The 18,904-nt window shown below is 38.7% G+C and overlaps 1 protein-coding gene across 3 annotated transcripts; it reads right to left on the reverse strand.

Moving 5' to 3' along the window:
• Nucleotides 1–138: 138 nt before the first annotated feature.
• On the reverse strand, nucleotides 139–18,054 carry LOC123865309 (villin-like protein quail). 3 transcript variants are annotated; one of them, XM_045906275.1, is made up of 17 exons: nucleotides 17,785–18,054; nucleotides 16,423–16,587; nucleotides 15,210–15,305; nucleotides 9,804–9,917; nucleotides 9,474–9,682; nucleotides 9,106–9,304; nucleotides 8,597–8,902; nucleotides 8,089–8,385; nucleotides 7,397–7,582; nucleotides 6,841–6,927; nucleotides 6,659–6,752; nucleotides 6,103–6,336; nucleotides 5,434–5,571; nucleotides 4,834–4,989; nucleotides 4,410–4,516; nucleotides 3,955–4,140; nucleotides 139–3,328 (listed from the first exon to the last, which is right to left on the reverse strand). In XM_045906275.1, exons 2-17 carry the CDS (start codon nucleotides 16,450–16,452, stop codon nucleotides 3,215–3,217), a joined length of 2,553 nt encoding a protein of 850 aa, XP_045762231.1. In that variant the 5' UTR covers nucleotides 16,453–16,587; nucleotides 17,785–18,054; the 3' UTR covers nucleotides 139–3,214. The 3 variants fall into 3 exon arrangements, with proteins under 3 accessions (XP_045762231.1, XP_045762240.1, XP_045762225.1); XM_045906284.1 differs by lacking the exon at nucleotides 16,423–16,587; XM_045906269.1 differs by lacking the exon at nucleotides 17,785–18,054 and having other exon boundaries at nucleotides 16,423–16,726.
• Nucleotides 18,055–18,904: the final 850 nt, after the last annotated feature.

Consider the following 18,904-nt stretch of genomic DNA (forward strand, 5'->3'; position numbering starts at 1 on the left):
GTAAAAGTTCAAATCTTGTAAAAATGTAAAATTAGATTGAAAGCAATACTGCGTGTTCAGGAAAAGCAATATCAACAGTAGATGATTTTATGGCTTGGTATTGTTTTCTGGGTGCCAAAATTTCTTTTTTTTTATATCTAGTACCAATAATTTTTATTTTATATTTTAGTGGTTAACATACACTGATAGATAATTTAAAAGACGTAATACATACTAAAACTGTCTATAATTTTAGTTATGTAATTCGCCTTATAAATAAGCACCAATAATATAAACCGCATGTACAAATGATAGTTAAAATCTCTTGTAATATTAAGAATGTCGGCTTAAATGGTTGTGTACTGCAACACCAATTTGAACTGAATTTATTATGTAGGATTTAAAAAAATATCGAATTATAAAAGGTAACACCGAATTGAACTGCTTGAATGTTTGTTGTCTGTTGTGCAGTCTTCATAGTGATTACTAAAGTACAAAATTAGATGTGAAAGTACATTTTATAACTCACAACTCGAGTTTCTTTCAAGGTATTTCAATTTTCCTTCCCGTTGACGACGAAGTGGTTTGTGAAAACTTACTGTTCAGTTTGAGTTCACTAGATTCTTTGTAGGTAATGAACTGGCCTAATATAAATGAAGTAAAGGAAGTGGTACATGCTGGTAAGAAGGCTCAGAGTCGGCTAGCTGTGATACTAGAGTGTGTAGTAACACCCGTGGTGCTAAAGCGAAACAGGCCTCCGACGCGTTGTTGTTACTAGTTCTCGTTAAACATATTATAATGCGCTGTTTATTATTGCTCTATGAACTGTTAACATTCCTGCAACAAAAGCTATGTTGAGTTTTGTTTATGTTAGTTTTATATCGACTCGAGTTCAAACCTGTCGCTTGACCAGTTTTCGCTTTTATATTATCTAGATTTAAGTTCGGTATAATCTCTATCCAATGAACCCTGACATAAGAATTTCAAAGTTACGTACTTAAAATCGTTTGATAAATTGCAATTAATCGTAGTGTACGCTTATTTTTTTAATGCATTTTTAAATTATATTTTGTTAGGGCAGCTATGCAATGTTCGTGAAAGTCATTCCATCATGTACCGTCAAATTATTTTGTTACCCACTTTCGGTTATTTTTGTTTATTACCAAAGAAATTTTGGAAAATTTATTTTGCAAATCGATTGCGATATTATTATCTTTTTAAAGTTAATAGTCCGTTAATAATTCATGCTTGTCATTAATATTAATCCAATATCTATAATAATATTTTATTATGCATAATTAGTGCGCTGTTTCTATTGCTGTATGACATTTTGAGAGTATTTTTATTAAGTAGGATCAGACTCGGTGGCGGTTTAAGAAATACTCTCGTAGTGTCGCCTGCGCAGACGCCATCGTGTGGATAGTAACAGTGACAAATCATTATTATGTAAATTATTTATTATAATACTTTTAATAATAATAACTTTTTTATTTATCAATTTAAACTTGTAAGTTCCTAACTAGCTAGCTTCTCAGATATCGAAACGTGGACAATATAATATTAACTTGGCCGTTTGTCATACAGTGGGGTATAATTGAATAATTGCTTATTTTATCGATAAATTCTTTGTTCAGTTATTTTCTGAACGCTCGTAGTACTCGTATTTGAGTAGTATCGTAGAGATAAGCAGATGAACTGTCGTTGCCCCGTCAGCACTAAGTGGGTGCATTGTCGGCGCGATGATGGTGCACTTTCGGAGTGTTGTCGGTGTCATATCAGTGCAGCATCTGACAGGAAAGACTACACATTCAACTTTAGAAAGAGATAACGGTTTCGTAAAGCGTTGTCTTTGTCGTTGAGACTGAAACGTCACATAGGTATGAGTCATAGAGACGACGCTCTACGAAGCCGAAATCTCTTTCTGAAGTTCGATGTGCAATCTTTCCTACTGGGTCCTGTACATTTTGTTGAAGCGTTGCTAGCGGTGCACTGCGAATACGTCTGTGATGCACTTTGGGCGTATAGTTGGCCTAATGGAAACAATTGGTGTATTTCAGTACACCGTCAGCGCGCTGTCAGTGGTTGGGATACTCAGGCACGATACCGCTTCACCGGCGTGCAGTGCGCGCGTACTTACGTTCAATGTGTCGTTTAGTTATCTGTTGCAATACTAATATACCACGTGCCTTAACTACACGGCCCACTCCCATATCATCTAGACATACTATGTTATATGTATTGATAGTTATTATAATGTACATATATTGTTTTCAAATAAACCAATATTTTATGGATTTTTTAAGGAATTGTATATTGTATAGAATATTATTAATTTTATCATAAAATTAATGCCTAGCTCATAAGTGCTACATTTGTGAAAAATAAATAACATTTTAAAAATATATCGTTTTATTTTGTTTAACATATTTTTCTCATACTATTTCTAGACTATAAGTTACATTAATAAACAAAAGTATAAATAAATTAATAAAAATCACTTTTTGACTAAAATAAAATATTAAAAATATATAAATTTTATTTGAAGAATATTACAATACATATATATTCACCGTTCGTTTTTAAAGCTATCGTAATTAGACAAACTTCTTTAATGATCTAGTCTATATAAAATATTTCAATTACAGAATAATAACGTTACGTGCAAACGCGCAGGAAAAATTTATTGTTCATGATACACCATTTTAGAAAGCCTTTTAAAAATGTCATTAGGTACTTTATAAATTATTGCGAAAACACTTACTTATCCTTAAAAAATCCTACCGCTAAGATTTGTGCGCTGGATTTATCATGTTGAACTTTCAAAGAGTGCTGTGTCCACGAGCAATAGAACTTCTAAAACTTTTAGATGTCATGTCATGTTAGTGTCTACTTCCAAAAGTTTTAGCAACTGAAACTTGCAGAAGTTGAATTACTGCCAGTGTTGCTGGGAGTGCAAGTTACTTGCTTGACCTGATCTTGGCAAGTTTTATTGCTATTGAACACTGGCGGAATTAAACTAGTCCATTAGCTCTATTTACAACGTAGTTTTTTAGGGTGTGTTTGCACCGAATACCTGTTTTCGACCAATCAGATTATTGAGAGATGATGTGATAAAATTATAATAACCTGATTGGTCTATTGTATTATAATACACCCTTATACTTGATAATCAGTTCAAATGCCAAAGGTTTTAAATTCAATCAATGTAATTCCATCATAATATTTCTAACAATCTCTAAAATAGACCAACAGACTTCTTTATCTCCTTCTGTTTCCACGAGGGCAGCGTCCGGAACTCATTGTAGGCCATGTTGAAAGTGGACACAAAGTCATCGTGCGTTAGATAAAGCTGGAATGACAAAAAAACGAATTTGAAACTTAGAATTGATAAATGGCATTGGATTATCCTACAAATACGTGGCTAATTCTGAATAAGACCTGCCTTTAGAGTTAGTTGCCTTTAGATATTGTGTAGGTAGCAAACATAGAAGTCATTGGTAGGTAGGTAGGTACGTTTGATTTATAGGTGAAGCTTGTTATAAAGTGCAATTGAGTTTGCACATCACTGTGGTCTATTTTAACAGACACCGCTCTTTCTATCGCGTAAACTCTTCTCTTATATCACTCTTAAGAGATCTACCAAGTGAGTCCAGTGTATCGACTGAATTAGCAACATGTATTTCAAATGACGATTTGAGATACGACATTTGATGATTAACGATTTCATTTTATGCTATTATTTCTAAACGCAGCTCAGTTCAATTTTCAAAATTTTCCGCTATAGCTAAGCTTAATACAAAAATTTGAATAAGCACATCTATAATAGACGCTAGCATCACTTATATTGGCAGGCGCATACAATCATAATTTAAGTATCTGAAAGACAAAGTTTTTCATCCATAGTGTAAAAAGTTGACCGGTTGCCAGTTGGCAGTTGATACAGAGTGAATTAGTTCGGGTGTGGTGGGTACATACTTCTTTGGCAAGAGGGTCAACATCGTGCGGCATGTGCTCCTTGGGCCCGCGCAGCACGGACAGCGGGTATTTCTCGTGCTGGTCGAAGCTGTTGTCAGCGTTGCCGCACTGCAGCGCGCTGTTGCTGCCGCGCACGATCGCCTTGCCTTCCAGCGCGCTCACTATTGCGCTGAACGTTTTGTGACCCTGCCGTGTGAAGTAAACGTTTAAGCAAATATTTTCAGGGCCTGCACAGACGAGGGATTTTTGTCCGCAGAGGACAAAAATCTTCGAAGCGTAGATAAAAATGTCTGCCGAGAACTTGCCACGGACTCAACGCACACGTATGCAATCATTTTGGTCCGCCGGAAGTTTAGTGAAGTGCACGCTAAGGAAGCAAATATTCTGAGATTATTTGAAGTTTGAGAAAAACAGAAGGCATTCTCAAAGAGAATAAATACTAAGTTAATTCCTACCTTCCACATAGACGGCTTCCAGTGTGGGAAAAATCCTGTGAAGTTAGGTGGTTCTCGGCCTTGGCTTATAACTAATATCGGCGTTTCGGAGTCTCGTGCTGCTGGGTCTAAACCAAAACAAAGATAAAATTAATCTTATTTCTAATCTAATGTCATATAAATCAGTTAAACATATGGGCATTTAAGAATCTCATGGGAACTCTGATTTTCCGGGATAAAAAGTAGCCTTTGTCCTTTCCCGGGATGTAAGCTAACTCTGTACCTTTCATTAAATTCGGATCAACTGTTGGACCGTGAAAAGCTAGCAGACAGTTAGACAGACAGATACACTTTCGGTTAATATAATTTATAATATAATTTATATGTATTTCGCCGCTACAAATATGGAGTAAGCTTTTGGTCCTTTTTATAATAATTAGTTTACCATAGGCGAGGTAGGACAGTGCGACGGCGCGTGCGTCGTCCCGCGCGCGCGGGCCGCAGTGCGCGCCGAGCCACACGAACACTGCCGCGTGCGCGTCCAAGATGGCTGCCATCTCCGGCGCCAGGTCGTACTGGCTAAATGAGATTATCTCCTCGACTGAAAAGGTCATAAAAAATTAGTTCGCAGGCTTTTTTTTAATTTGTTCTTTGTATACTTTAGGCTTGTTACTGTACATTTAAATATATATATGAGCTCAGAATTTTCTCCTCTTTCATTTGACATCCCACTCGATACAATAACAAAAAAAACTTTTTGGATACCTCCACTTTTTCTGATGTAACATCCGTTAGGTAAATTTTTTTAGTATAAAATATAACCTATGTCACCTGGACCTTTACAACGAATCAATTGACACCTCATTCATCAAAATCGGCCCAGTAGTTTAGGTATACGGTGGAACACACAGGGTCTGGATACAAACATAGGTACGTACATACTTACATACATCCATACATACTTACATATATACATACATAGACTGCTAAAATTATAACCCTTTCTATTGGCTTTGCCGCAGTCGGGTAAAAAAGGGAAACTTACATGAGTATTGTCCAGCCGCACCAAGCGATACGTAGAACAGGCGCGGAGGCAGCGGTCGTTCCACTTCCTTCAGCGGTGACGCCACCAACAACGGCCGTCGTTCGCCCAATGCGTTCCAGAAATCATGCTTTTCTTTACCTAAAATATAATGAATATAGGTTAAATCGGAAGTTACAACGTTATGGTAGTATGCGCAGGGAATTTGCAGGGATTAAATATTATACGGACCTGGACCGAGGATTTGTTTTTGTACCATGCATAGTCCTACGCCTCGTGTTCAGATTGGACTACTTGTTTGCGCGCACACTACCGAATCGGTTGGTTGCACGGCTTTGCCGGTAGGGTATAATAGTAACTATTATTAGCGACGACTGAAGTCTCTCACCAGACCAGACTAGAGCTAATTACGAATAATTCCCAAGTTTCTTTTCCCACATAATTTGCAATTTACAATATTTGCGACGCATTATAAAATTCTACATACGCAACATCCTGGGAATTTACATCACACTGAGGTACGACGTCATTCTTGCGATGCGTCGTCGCACCGCAAGTATTGTGAAAAGGCCTTATAAGTCCACAGCGCTCACAACTGCACCGGGGAAGTTATCTAAACTACACTTGTCGGCAATCGTCAGCCTAATCGGTAGTAGATGTACTCGTATATACCTTGCATGACGAGAGTGTGATCAGCGGCGGCCATGTTCTTGGCGACCTCGCGCTCGTCGCCGGTGGCGGAGGCCGCGCACCACACCCACACGCGCGCGCCCTCGCGCAGCACGAAGCACGCGCCGCGCGCCGCGCCGCCGCCGCGCCCCGCCTCCGTGCCGCGCGCCTCTCGCGCGTACTGCCCCGACACGCGGATGAGCGCGCGCGGCGGCGGCACCACGCGCCGTCCGCTCGCTGTTGAGTAAAGTAGACGGTGTTGATTCCGATGTCTTTCTCAAACTAAATATCTTATCTTGTGAAGTGACTTTAGCACGATATGGATTTGGGATGGATAAAAAATTTAAGGTCGTGTCAGCTAGAATTCCGAGTGCGGATAGATGTGTGAACTAAACTTATATTATCTAATTTACACATAATAAATTTTTGATACTTACTAAGTACAATTAATTTATAGATATCCAAAAAATTCAACACGATAACTTTTAGTACTTATAATAAGTAGTGGATAAAAAAACGTGTCAGTTATGACTTAAAATATGAATTAAAGTTAGCTTACGATCGTAATCAGTTGCACTGCCAATGTATGTGATCATTCGACCTTTGAAGATCTGTAGGAAATGCGCCGGTTCCTTGCCTTGGTACACCCACGCCTGAGAAGTGAAATCTCTTCGTTAGTAACAGTTATGAAACAAGTTCTTTTAATAAATAATTTAAATATAGGAGGTATGTCACAAGTACCTGGATGGGAAGACGCCCTAACTTTATGTAGAGATCTTTGGCTTCTTTTGCACCCAAATTCCTCAGATCATTTGGCGAAGAGCCACCCTGCAATAACACACAATAGGTAAAAAGTTTGATAGTTGACAAATCTGCAAGATTGACTAGAATCATTATGTGCTATCTTTAGACGGAAATATTAAGTAAGTAGTTTCAGGCTAAGATCTATAGAACGCACTTCGACTTAGCTCAAACTACTTATTACTAAAACGAGACAGCGCTATACCGCTGGCATAAACCTGTCTCGTTGAACTGAAACTTAAATCTAAGCAAAGTCAAAGTGCGCTCTATAGATTTCGATTTTCGCTCTATATACTTATACTAAATTCGGTTTCAAGGTAGCGTAAGTCGATATCAAGGTTACGAAGACCAACTTAGAGGTAACAAAGAGCGACTTCAAGGTAACGAAAATCGAGTTCACTTCTTAAATGCTCCTATTCAGTTGAAAGGCCTGCTGAAAGTACTCCAGGAGCAGTCAACAGATATGTTCCTGGAAGATAAGTTGCAGTGTTCTCACCATCCAATAGTAAAGTATGGTCTGGTCGCCGGTGGGCGTGTGGTAGGTGTAGAGCGCCAGGTAGCAGTCCTGGTCGTAGAAGGCGGCGGTCTGCGGCCGCTCCAGCTCCTGCAGCGCGCCGCCCTCCGCCTCGCCGCGCACGCGCCACATGCGCAGCGACCCCGACCCGTCGTCCGGAACTTGAGCCTGCGACCATTTCACTTTTTTCCATTCCATTCCATCAGCCTGTATACGTCCATTGCTGGACACAGGCTTTTCCAAGAACGCGCCACCAAAACCATTCACCCTTTCCCCACCTTCTTCAGCTTATCGGTCCATTTCACTTAAATTAAATGAATTGACGTAAGAGCTGAAAAGTCATCGAGACCGCAAGCGTAGTACGGGACGCCCTCCTGCACGATGGACCGACGGTATAAAGAGGCGGGAAGTGGCTGGACGAGGAAGGCTGAGGACCGAGTGTGGTGGCGCTCGTTAGGAAAAGGTTATGTGCAACAGTGCACGCCCACAGGTTGATGATAATGATGATGATGATGAAATGATTTCCATTCGTTTCTAAATGTAGACTCAATTAATACCATAAAGTGAGATATTTAATCAATGAATCAAAAACAGGCAGTGATTGAAAACTGCTGGAATACCTACAAAATAGGAAGCTTTGTATCAAGCGTGGTAACGAGTAAGTAGATACGTACTTCAGCAGCCAGCCACGCGTTAGATGCGAGGCTAACAGCGTCCAGCTTAGTTGTTGCGGATCTGGCGGCGCGGACTCTGACGTCACGACGTGAATCTGCCCAGCTCCAGAGGTGGAACAGCGCCGCGAACTCCAACGGCTCCCGGCCTGAAGCCATTGTTGCTACTGGCCCGGACAGTTTCTTAGCGCGAGCCAGTCCTCTCGCGGCCGCCAACGCCCCGCGGGCTTCCACAGCCGGCGCGGAGAATCCCACCCATGCCCAAATCCCTCGAGATCCTCCATCGACGATATATACACTCTGTAATAGAGACGGACAATGCGATTTAAATTTAAATAAATATGAAATGCTATCTTGTTATTCATCTATCCAGCATTCGGCTGGACACATACGCTTCCTCATTCGTCGGAGATATGTCACATGGATTATGTCCTTCGTCATCAAATAGTTTATTAGGTTATTGGATAGTCATTTTTTTAAGTAAAGAGGTAGGTAATACTTAGATACTAACGTCTTCGCGCAAATCTTCTCTGTATAGAGGAGCACGTTTGATTTCTTCCAGGCGTGCCGCAGGTTTTTGCGACGGCACCGTGATAGGTGAGAGTCTCGGCGGCTGCGTTACTTTGTAGAGACGAGCGGGCCTTGGTAACTCTGAGATTGACTGCGGTGGACGTATAGAGCGGGAACGCAGTTCCAATAGATTGTTGAGGAGTTCGCGATCTGTTGTTGGTAAAGTTTGTTCATAGCCGTCATGCGCGATGGCAATCCGACGCACCATCATGCCCTTCTCTGGGCCTCGTGCCATACGGTAAGCAATCTGTAAAGACATAAATGATGCACTTATTATAAAACGTACGTTTATTGAACAGCAGAACTGGAGTAAGATCTTCGTTGAGAATCTTTGTTCTTGTTTTATATAAGTAGCGATTTTTAGGAAAAGACTCTCAGGCAATGTTAAAAAATCGCTTTTTGCCGTTTTTTACCTCTCGCGGCACAAGCTGTAGGTAGTCGCTGTATTACCTTGGCTCCAAATATCTTCTCGATCAAATTAGCAGCTCGTCCAAGCCACAGCACAATTAAGTTGGAGGTGTCCAGCACGAATACGCCATCGGAAGAGAGTTGTGGCCACGACACCGGCTCCAACTGCAGCACCACTGGCCTGTGTCCGCGTACGCGGTACAGACGAGGACCGCCGTTCATTACTCCGCTGCGGAGGATTCTGCAGGAACGTAGGTATAATATTATAAGAGCAGACCTCGGTTAACATTCCCAGAGAGTAACAGTAGTCAATAACATTAGTATTTAGCCTAGAAGAATTAGATAAAGTAACAAAATGAAATATGGGATTATTTTAGGTCACGTTACCATAGCTAAAAAAATCAAATTACCTGATGCCATCGCGGAAGTACGAGAGCATTCGCGGTGATTCCTTGGTGGCAGTTTCGCGGTGCAGCACGATCGGCGCGCCCACATGCGCGAGCAGCTGCGTGGCGCGCCGCAGCGCCAGCGCGCCCAGCGCGCCGCCGCGCTCGCCGGTCCACGCGTGCACGTGACGCTCTGCGTACTCTCCATTACCGTTTTCTTTTATTTCGCGACGCTGTCGATCAAAACGACTCGTGTATTTACGATTCAAAAACGTTCTGAAAATGCAAGACTATACCTACCTACAATACATTTTCAAATACATAGATTTGATTAAAGAAAGACAGTTGACTTACTATAACATCCGGGCCGGCTGGTTGGCCGGGAAGAGAACAAGAATACACCAAGTAAGCATCAGCGTCATAGAAAGTCCCATAGTGTGACCGTGGCAAAAGCTCCGTACACGATTCCTGAAAAACAAAGATAACTATGATTCGTCCTTTCAAAGCCTTGACTACTGCCGTCGCCGGCTTAGTTAGCATTATAAATTCTGATGAGTATGCTCAGGAACTTTTTGATCATATTCCCACTTAATATTCTTTCCACCGTTCGAAACCCATCGATCGGGCGGGTTTTCATCCCAATGCCGTGGATATTTCATACACAGATACTGCACAGTGCACACAATACGAAATGATTTGCGCCATCATTTCTACTACGTGGTTAGAGATTTGGGAAATCCCTGTTTACCTACTGACAATTAAAATACAGAGTCCCAAGAGTGAATAGGCAATCGTGTCCCATTTTAGACTGTAGGTAGGTATAATCATCAGGGTAGTAGGTATGTTACCTACTACTTTCTATAATCATATTTCCATGATCGTGTGATCGTGGTCATTATAACGACTTAAAAAAATACCATTGAGATATAATTGAAGTTTGCGATATTACCTATCTTACGTATGCCTTTTTTGTATAAGAATGTCACTCGCAATCGTAAAAGAAATTAAAACAATTGTTTTGCGGTTACAGCACTTCAAATTAACATCGTCAACAACATGTGCATATTTTCATTGAGATGGAACGCAAAAGTCGTGTTCATTTCATTCTGGTATATTGATGAATTTTGCTGTTACTGACTTGTTCATGCAATGTTTAATTTATTCATAACGTGCTGGTGATGATTACTTACCTTATTTATGATTTCGTATGATTCATACGTGTTCGTTTATTGTGCGACTGTTTTTATGTAACAAAAAACATTAAAAATTATATTAGTCATGTTGTTAGTTATTATATTATTTATCAGAATTTCAAAGTTCTTGGGAAAGTCAAGCGTAGGAACACTGCACCTAAATAGACTTACCTACCTACCACTGAGCATGTACCTACTCACTAATTTGACTTTATTTGATTCAGTGTAAGTTGTAGTGGCCAAGATTATTTTATAAATCAGCTGCCTGTAAGTAACTGTTTATGAGTTACCACTGAGTACCATTTAAAAAGTCGAGCACTACGCTTCGTTTGATTAGCTAGTTAGGTGGTACCTACTTAAGAGCGGTGATAGCCTAGTGCTAAAGACGACCTTCTACTCGAGAAGTCAAGCAGGCACCTCAAACGTTTCAGAGTTGTGTTTTAAGCAATTAAATCTTCGGTGAAGGAAAACATGATGAGGAAACCTGCACGCCTGATGTTTTCAAAGATGTGTGAAATCTGCAAATCCGCACTGGGACAGCGTGCCAGAATATAGCTTTAGTCCTTCTTATTCCGGTGTTCAGTAGTGAGCCAGCGATGGGTTGATCATGATGAGGTACCTACTTGTTGACACGTTAGCTGTCAAGCATCTCGTAGTGTTAAAATATTCGGTCCTAAATATTAGAGCCATTGGCAAGTGTACAGTCAAAGGCCGTAAATGGTGTAGCACCCTAATGCTTATATTCGTGTGACACGGTTATGCACATGCGTTAGGTGTATGTGGCGTGTGTATAGAAAAAGGTCATAAGTGCGACAGGGTTTTGATGCAACAGTTTCTTGGAATTGCTACTAGAATTCTGAGACCGACCGTACCTATTGGTATATTGCGCATGTATTGTTTTATGAAGGCTGTATCGTACCCACCGTGAAGTAGGCAAATGCACACTATAAATTAATATTATATTCGTGTGCATTTGGCTTAAAGCTGGTCTGTCTCGGTCGGTTGAAGACGCGTCACGGCTCCTCCTCTAGCGGTACCGAGTTGTAGGAGGAATGAATCACGTGCTCTCCGTTACGAATGGTTTACCACCCACAATGCCTTGTAATCATTCGATTCAATGCACTATTTTAGGAATCCGCTAGCATAAGCTAGATAAAAACGTTGAATTATTTCACAAAATATTGCTATATTTACTGGTTCTTAAATTAGATAAAAAAGTAACATTCAGAATTGATATTGTTAAAATTCTAACCGCAGCTCAATTTAATTTTGCACTCGCCTTTCTATCCATTATAGGTACTACGAGTATCTAGTATTTACGCCTAGATAACTAACTTCAAATATAGGTAGGTATCGCTAGACATAAACACAATAAAGATAAGTAAAGATTAATTTTAACCATAAAGTAAATAATATGGTTAAATTACTCTTAACCAGTAGTTAGTTACTTAAATATTTTTCCACATCACTAGGTACATATTTTAAATTAAAGTCCCCCGTCGTGCTGACCTAGGTACTGTACGGATTTTCATACGGTTTTCACCGTACGAAAGAGAGATTATCTAGGAAGGTTAAAGGCTATAATTTATGAACATGTTGCGAAAATAAGCTACCGCGACTGGTATGATAATAATAAAATTTATAATGATTATTGTGAATGAACTCGGAAAAAATCGCCCCATTCCCGAGAGCTAGTCCCTGGCGTGCGCTGCGTAAATACCTACTTAAAGTTACCTACATGAAAATAATGTAGGTTCTACAATGTAATAGTTCCTCTCCCGTGCGAAGCCAAGGCAGGCGGCTCGGCTGGTTAAATTTAAGTAGGTGACCTACCTATCTCTTATTATTTACGCTTATAGAAATCATAATTACAGACTATCTTGCTTATTATCTCTGATATCTAACTCATCAGAGCAATTTAGGTAACCATCGGAAACGGTCCGTTGGAAACAAAATATTTGCTACTTTTTTTAGAAAAAAAGTTCAGTTCCGTGTGTGCATCAAATTGACTGTGGGATGTCTAGTTAATCATAGAGACGAGTGTAAATCACGTCCAGACAGTGCATTGCAGATGACTACCGACCGTGCGACCGTGGCAATGCGATAAACATGCATCTCGCTGTAATTTATTGCACATAACCGTAGTTAACTTTCTCCTCGCTTTGTTATGAATAGATTATTATTTATTTATCAACTTGAACTGAATTAAATAAATTCTATTTTATGGTAAGTTAATTAAGCTATAATACAATACGACTTTTTTCTTTAAATAAATAAATATGTAGTAAAAATATTATTTTTGGATACAGATAGTTATGGCTCGTCCATCTGTGCCAGATAAGATTCCTATGAAATAGATGTTAGCGTTTTGTATGTCAGTAATCAGTGTGTCGAGTGATTATTTTTTCATTATTTTAACATTTTACCTGGTGGAAATCCCAGGGAAATTCGGAAAGCTCCCTAAAATCAAAAGTAGATCGTCAATAACTTATAGCCCTATATGTTCAAGAGGTTCGCTATGCTTGCGCAGACCGCGTGACCTGCTGCTTTATTATATCTACTTTTATCATCTAATGTTAAAAATCGCCTCGAAATAAGGGCATGGATATCGGATAAATGTATCAAAATCGTTGGTTTGATAAGTTACTAGGTTTAATTCTTAGAAGATGTCTAATATCTAAATGCTAAATTATTGTTTTCATTTATTTTTACAATTTCTTGTCAGTTCCTAAACCTAACCTAAGTTTTGCTCACGTGAGTAGCTAGCTTACTGTACTTTTATGAGTGTTTACATTAGTTCGTAAGTTTAATCATATGAAGACCAAAAACTATTTTTATACCTACTATTTTTTTTTGCGAGTAGATTTTTATTTTACGTAGATATAAAATATGTGTGACCGCGCGAAGTAAAGCGTGAGTAAATGTTTCAGAAATCATGTCGAAACCGTAATTGTTTTGTATTGTGAGCGAATAAATGAGTTTTTGGGTTAGCCTTTCACAAGTGTCCCACCGTTAAATAAAAATCAAAATATTAATATTGTCCGTCTGACCTTCTCTAAAGTTCTCAGACGTTGACACCAATAAATAATTTCTTCGGATACTACGTATCTACCTAAGTTTATACATATAGTCATGTCTAAGTATTCAGTTTGAAGCCAGGTAGGCATTCCTTAGTAATCTATTTAATGCCAGGTCATAATTTAAAATAAACATTACGAGCTATCTGGCTATGAATAGTTTTTTTATTAAGCCAGAAACTGATTTCAGGGAGTAACTCAGTATAATAAACTTTTGGTCCAGGAAGACAATTTATTAGCAAAACCAGTTATGGATTCTTTAGGTACAATCTACTTAGTACCTGCCTACCTCATTGCCTAAAACTTAATGGACTACACAAGAATTTATAATTGTATCACTCCATTAAAATCACGTAGTGTAGTAGGCATAAAAATCTGTTTCAGAATGTACCTACGGCCACGGGTAAAGCCCTTTCATAATATGATACCCCACTTGGTATAGCTATCTTACTTTGAAAATTGAAAATACTAATTTATTATTATTTGTCCATGAACACAATATTTTTTTTATATTCACGGTTATCGTATTTTTTGCTTTACTTGTGCTATAAAACCTACCTACCTGCCAAATTTCATGATTCTAGATCGCCGGGAAGTACCCTATATGTATATAGGTTTCTTGACATACACGACAGACAGGCAGACAGACAATGAAGTGATCCTATAAGGGTTCCGTTTTTCCTTTCGAGGTACGGAACCCTAAAAACATAATTTCCGGAAAAGGAAGGGTAACGAACCATGAGAAAATGTCCGAGATTACAGATAAGTAGTTACAGTTTAAATGTATGTAATTGTCACAGTGAAAGTGAATCCGGCAAAGATCTCGTGATAGTTCACAATTGTTTGCGATCTTTTGTAATAGGATTTGTAAATCGTGCGATGTTACTGCGCTAACTACCACTACACATGGATTTCGTGAATAATAAAATTGTACAAGTTTAATATGAAAGACTAGTGCTTACGAAATTGTACTTTCAGCTAAAAGATAGTTTAGAAAAGATATTAAAAGAGCTCCAGCTATTTTATAAGCTTCATACATCGACGAAATCTATTGAGTACGTAACTACCTTAGTTTTGACGTAAACGAGACAAACAGACACGCTTTCGGATTTGTAACATTAGCATGGATCACCATTTGCCTTAACCCAAATAAAATAGTCACCAATAATATTTCTTATTGACCACCTTGCGACATCGTTTTCTCCGGTTGAGATTAATTACACTGACAAAGAACAATACACCTTAGGCAATAGAATCGTGTTTCACTGTCTTCTAACAGAATACTTTCTGTTAAAGTTTTAAGTACCTTCGTAAATACTTCACGTTTAAGTAGAAAAAAATATGTTTCTGTAAAATGAAGTGACATGCTATCCAAGTCTATTAATCTAGTCGTATTTGGCGTCGTAGTTTTTTGCATGGTAAATAAATACAAAAACAAACTAGAGAATAAAGATAGGATTTTGTACATTATAAGATAAAAGTGGACCTACCGTTACTCTCCAAACGAGGAAGATGGTATGGTCTTTGGGCACGGTGCGGAAGACTGCATCCTGCGGCACCGCGCGCGGCGCCCCGTCGTCCTCCAACTGCACCACAACATCAGAAACATGATTAATCACCATCCTCTTCAGCGAGATCTTTAGTCGATAATCAATATCATAAACACACTTTACTGGCAAAACAGTTCTTGATTTTACATTAATATTATGACGCGATGTAAGTACCTACGCCATACTGATTATTAATAAATATGATCGTGCTTTAGTTTTAAGTTAACGTAATTAATTATCACCACTAAATCATTGTTTGATAATCAGAAAGTGTACAATTATAGTACCCAATTTGAATAAATGACTTTGACTTTGACTATACCGAGTAGTTACGTATCAATCCCGTCAAGATCAGTTAGTTCTGTTGTCCAACCGTGAAAACACTGACACACACAAACACAAATATAGACACTTTTATGACCTAGTAAATACTCGCATATTGAATTTTTCCCTATCCTATCTTATTTAATTTTTATTACAATTTATAAATTAAGTAGGGTAACCTACTGTAAAGAACTTCACAATTCGAGAATTGTTATTTATATTGAAGCAAAGATGAAATCGCAACTATCTTTAATCGCCGTAAAAGCTTAGGGAGCGGTCAGGTCACTATCTATATCAACCTTAGGTCACAACACTTAGGTCTACCTAGATAAGTAGGCGTATTGAAAAATATGGAATAGCAAGTTTTATTCGGTATCGCCTTTTATTTCCTACTAGTTAGATTTTCAAATATATTTAGAACTTCTAATATATTCGAAATAATTTTAGGAATATGTACCTATCTAGGTAGGTACTTACCTACTTTTTCTGAGAATACTAACTAACAAATGAGTTGCAGTTTAACGTCACTTGCATTAACGGTGAAGGAAAAACGTCTTGAAGAAACCTACATGCCTGAGAGTTCAAAACCATCTCATTCTGAGAGGAGACCCGTGCCGTGAGCCGATAGCGATGAGTTGGTGATGATGATGAAGTATAATTATTACTATTAATTATTCACTCTGTAAAATAATCGTAAAGCTACCACCACAAACCGTTACGTTCAATTATTCAAATGATCTGCATTTGTGCACACACCGGAAACGATTCCCTCAAACATTGGCACTTTCCGTTTTATTCACTAGATAAACTAAATCACAAAGATGTTTACTTGTTCTGCGCCAACTTCCAGGATATGCATATTGTTGGTCGTGGTCAGGGACGGACTGGTGCCATCACCTGAAACCGCCGCTCCCACCAAACAGCCCGTACACTAGACACACAAGATGAGACGACCGGCCCGTAGATCCACACTCCTTACACTAACTACCCGACGCTGGCCGGTGTACGAGAAAAGAAAACCTTTTTTTTTCACGCTAAATGAACACGCATAGTTTAATAAACACAGGAATAAATTATTTCTCGCGAAAGTCCGAGTGGCGTGTCGTGGCCGAATGATGGTTGGAGTGGCTAGAATATCGCGTTTTCATCTCCGTTAACTTAATAAATAATTATTGTTATCTATACTTATTTAGATATTATAAAAAAAAAATGTATTACTACTCCTTTGCGTTGCGCAGTCGGTTAAAAAGATTTGTTCTGCACACCAAGTGCACACCTAGATAATAACACAAGTAAATTGCGTAGACAAACGCCGCTGGGCAGGGTCAAAATATTTTGACAGAACGTACCTTTTAATTAAACGTAGGTACACAGTAAGACAGGATTATTTATTGTACCATGATTGGAACCCTTCGTATGGGAGTCCAACTTGCACTCGACCGATTTTTGAAGTTATATCGCTAAAAATTGATAGGTAGGTATTTGGGATTCGGTTAAAAGAAGTGTTTTACGATTTTTGGAAATTCTCATCCTCAAAGGGGTTGAAAGTTTGTATACATATAATATACCTACGGGAATGAGCGTAAAAATCATCATAGTCATTTTTGAAGTCGTTATAATACGTAGGTAGGCACGAAAACTGATATTTGTGCTTTAGGTAAGAAATAAAGAATGAAGTACGTGTTTCAGGATTTTTGAAAATTCCATACGAGCGAGGGGAAAAGCAAATTTGAATTTTTGAAAATTAGTTTTCAAAACTCTACTTACATAATTAATTACACTGATCGCGAGCAATTTACTCTTATCCATTGAGGAGTTCTGTTCTCCATCTCCGAAGATATTCATCAGATCTTCACCAAATTTATATGGGACCACCCGCGAAGTATACCTACCCTTTCAAACAAAAAATAATAATTTCCAAATCGGTTCAGGTACCTTTGAGCAATCGGAGAACATACATAAATAAATATAAAAATATAAAAAGATCCCGACGAATTGAGAACCTTTTTTGTTTGAAGTCTATTAAAAACGATTTATCATTATTCAATTAAGTAGGTAGGTAGGTACTTATAGTTATTGCTTCGTATACCTAGATATTCATGAGCGTTATATGTATAATTCTCAAATAACAAACGAGAATTGAGAAAATCTATAATGCACTTTATAATAGACTATTAAAAATCAAATAGACCTGATAAAATATGTCCATCAATGTTCGCTACACTTTCTTGGATGTAGAAAGCTATCGATTGCCATCTGGTAGACACTGCTACTGATGTGGAGTCGGCTGAGGCTCGCGACAGAAGCTGTCGACTGTTCAGGAGTTAGATTAATTCGCACACCGATACATATCTAGTTTAGGAAGCACGGTCCGACGCGCTCTTTATGTCCACTACTATGTGTGTACGAGTATGTTCACTTTCGTTCGACAGATGCGCGGTGTAAAGTTATAATGACCGATGTCGAAAAGGCGTGTAGGTAAGTACCTACCTACCTACCTACTCAGTTTCATCAGGTTTTTTACGCTCTGCATACTATCACCCATGCAAAGTATTCGAGTAATAAAAATTGTTTAAAAATTCATTCTAATTAACTTTTTGCGATTACGATAGGCGACTTTTGTGATGGAACGAAGTTTAGTACTTACATAGATTGTAGGTATGTCTAGGTACCTACCTGAATTGCTATTTGGAGACATGAAAAGTCGGAAGATCACCGCCAAAACCTACCCGCTATTGGTATCGAATTGGTTGATCAAAGTTGAACAGTCACTGCGTAGGCTGACGCTTAGAGATCGTCGAATTAAAGTTTTTCGCTTTAGAACCAGTCTATCTAATAAAATATTTTACCTACTGTTTCTTATAATAATATTTAGCGTTAGTAGCAACGTACCTACCTATTAATGTTTTTGTGGGCAGATTGCAAAATCATTCGCTTCGCTTCAGTGGCCACAAAGTGAGCCAGCATTAGTATTAGATAGATTCGAACCACTATTGTTGTCGCAGCACAATAACTGATCCCAATACCAATTTGCGGAGCTTTGATTAGATTAGCATGTACCTAACATGTGACCTAATCCAATCGATTGTGCATTGTGTTTCAGATTTCAAGGTAAGGTCGATATTAAGTAAATATGTACCGTACCTACCTACAGTGTATATTCAGACCGACCACAGTTAGTAAAGTCGCCAGGTAATGGTCGTGTTTGAATTTAAAAAAATATGCATATTATCTAGGTATGCCAAATTAGAAGAGGTCTTTCTTACCTAGACTCGAAACTGGCCCTTCGTCCTCTTGCTTAACAGTCTGCT

Source organism: Maniola jurtina, chromosome 1 (genome assembly GCF_905333055.1).
Source record: "Maniola jurtina chromosome 1, ilManJurt1.1, whole genome shotgun sequence".
NCBI lineage: Eukaryota > Metazoa > Arthropoda > Insecta > Lepidoptera > Nymphalidae > Maniola > Maniola jurtina.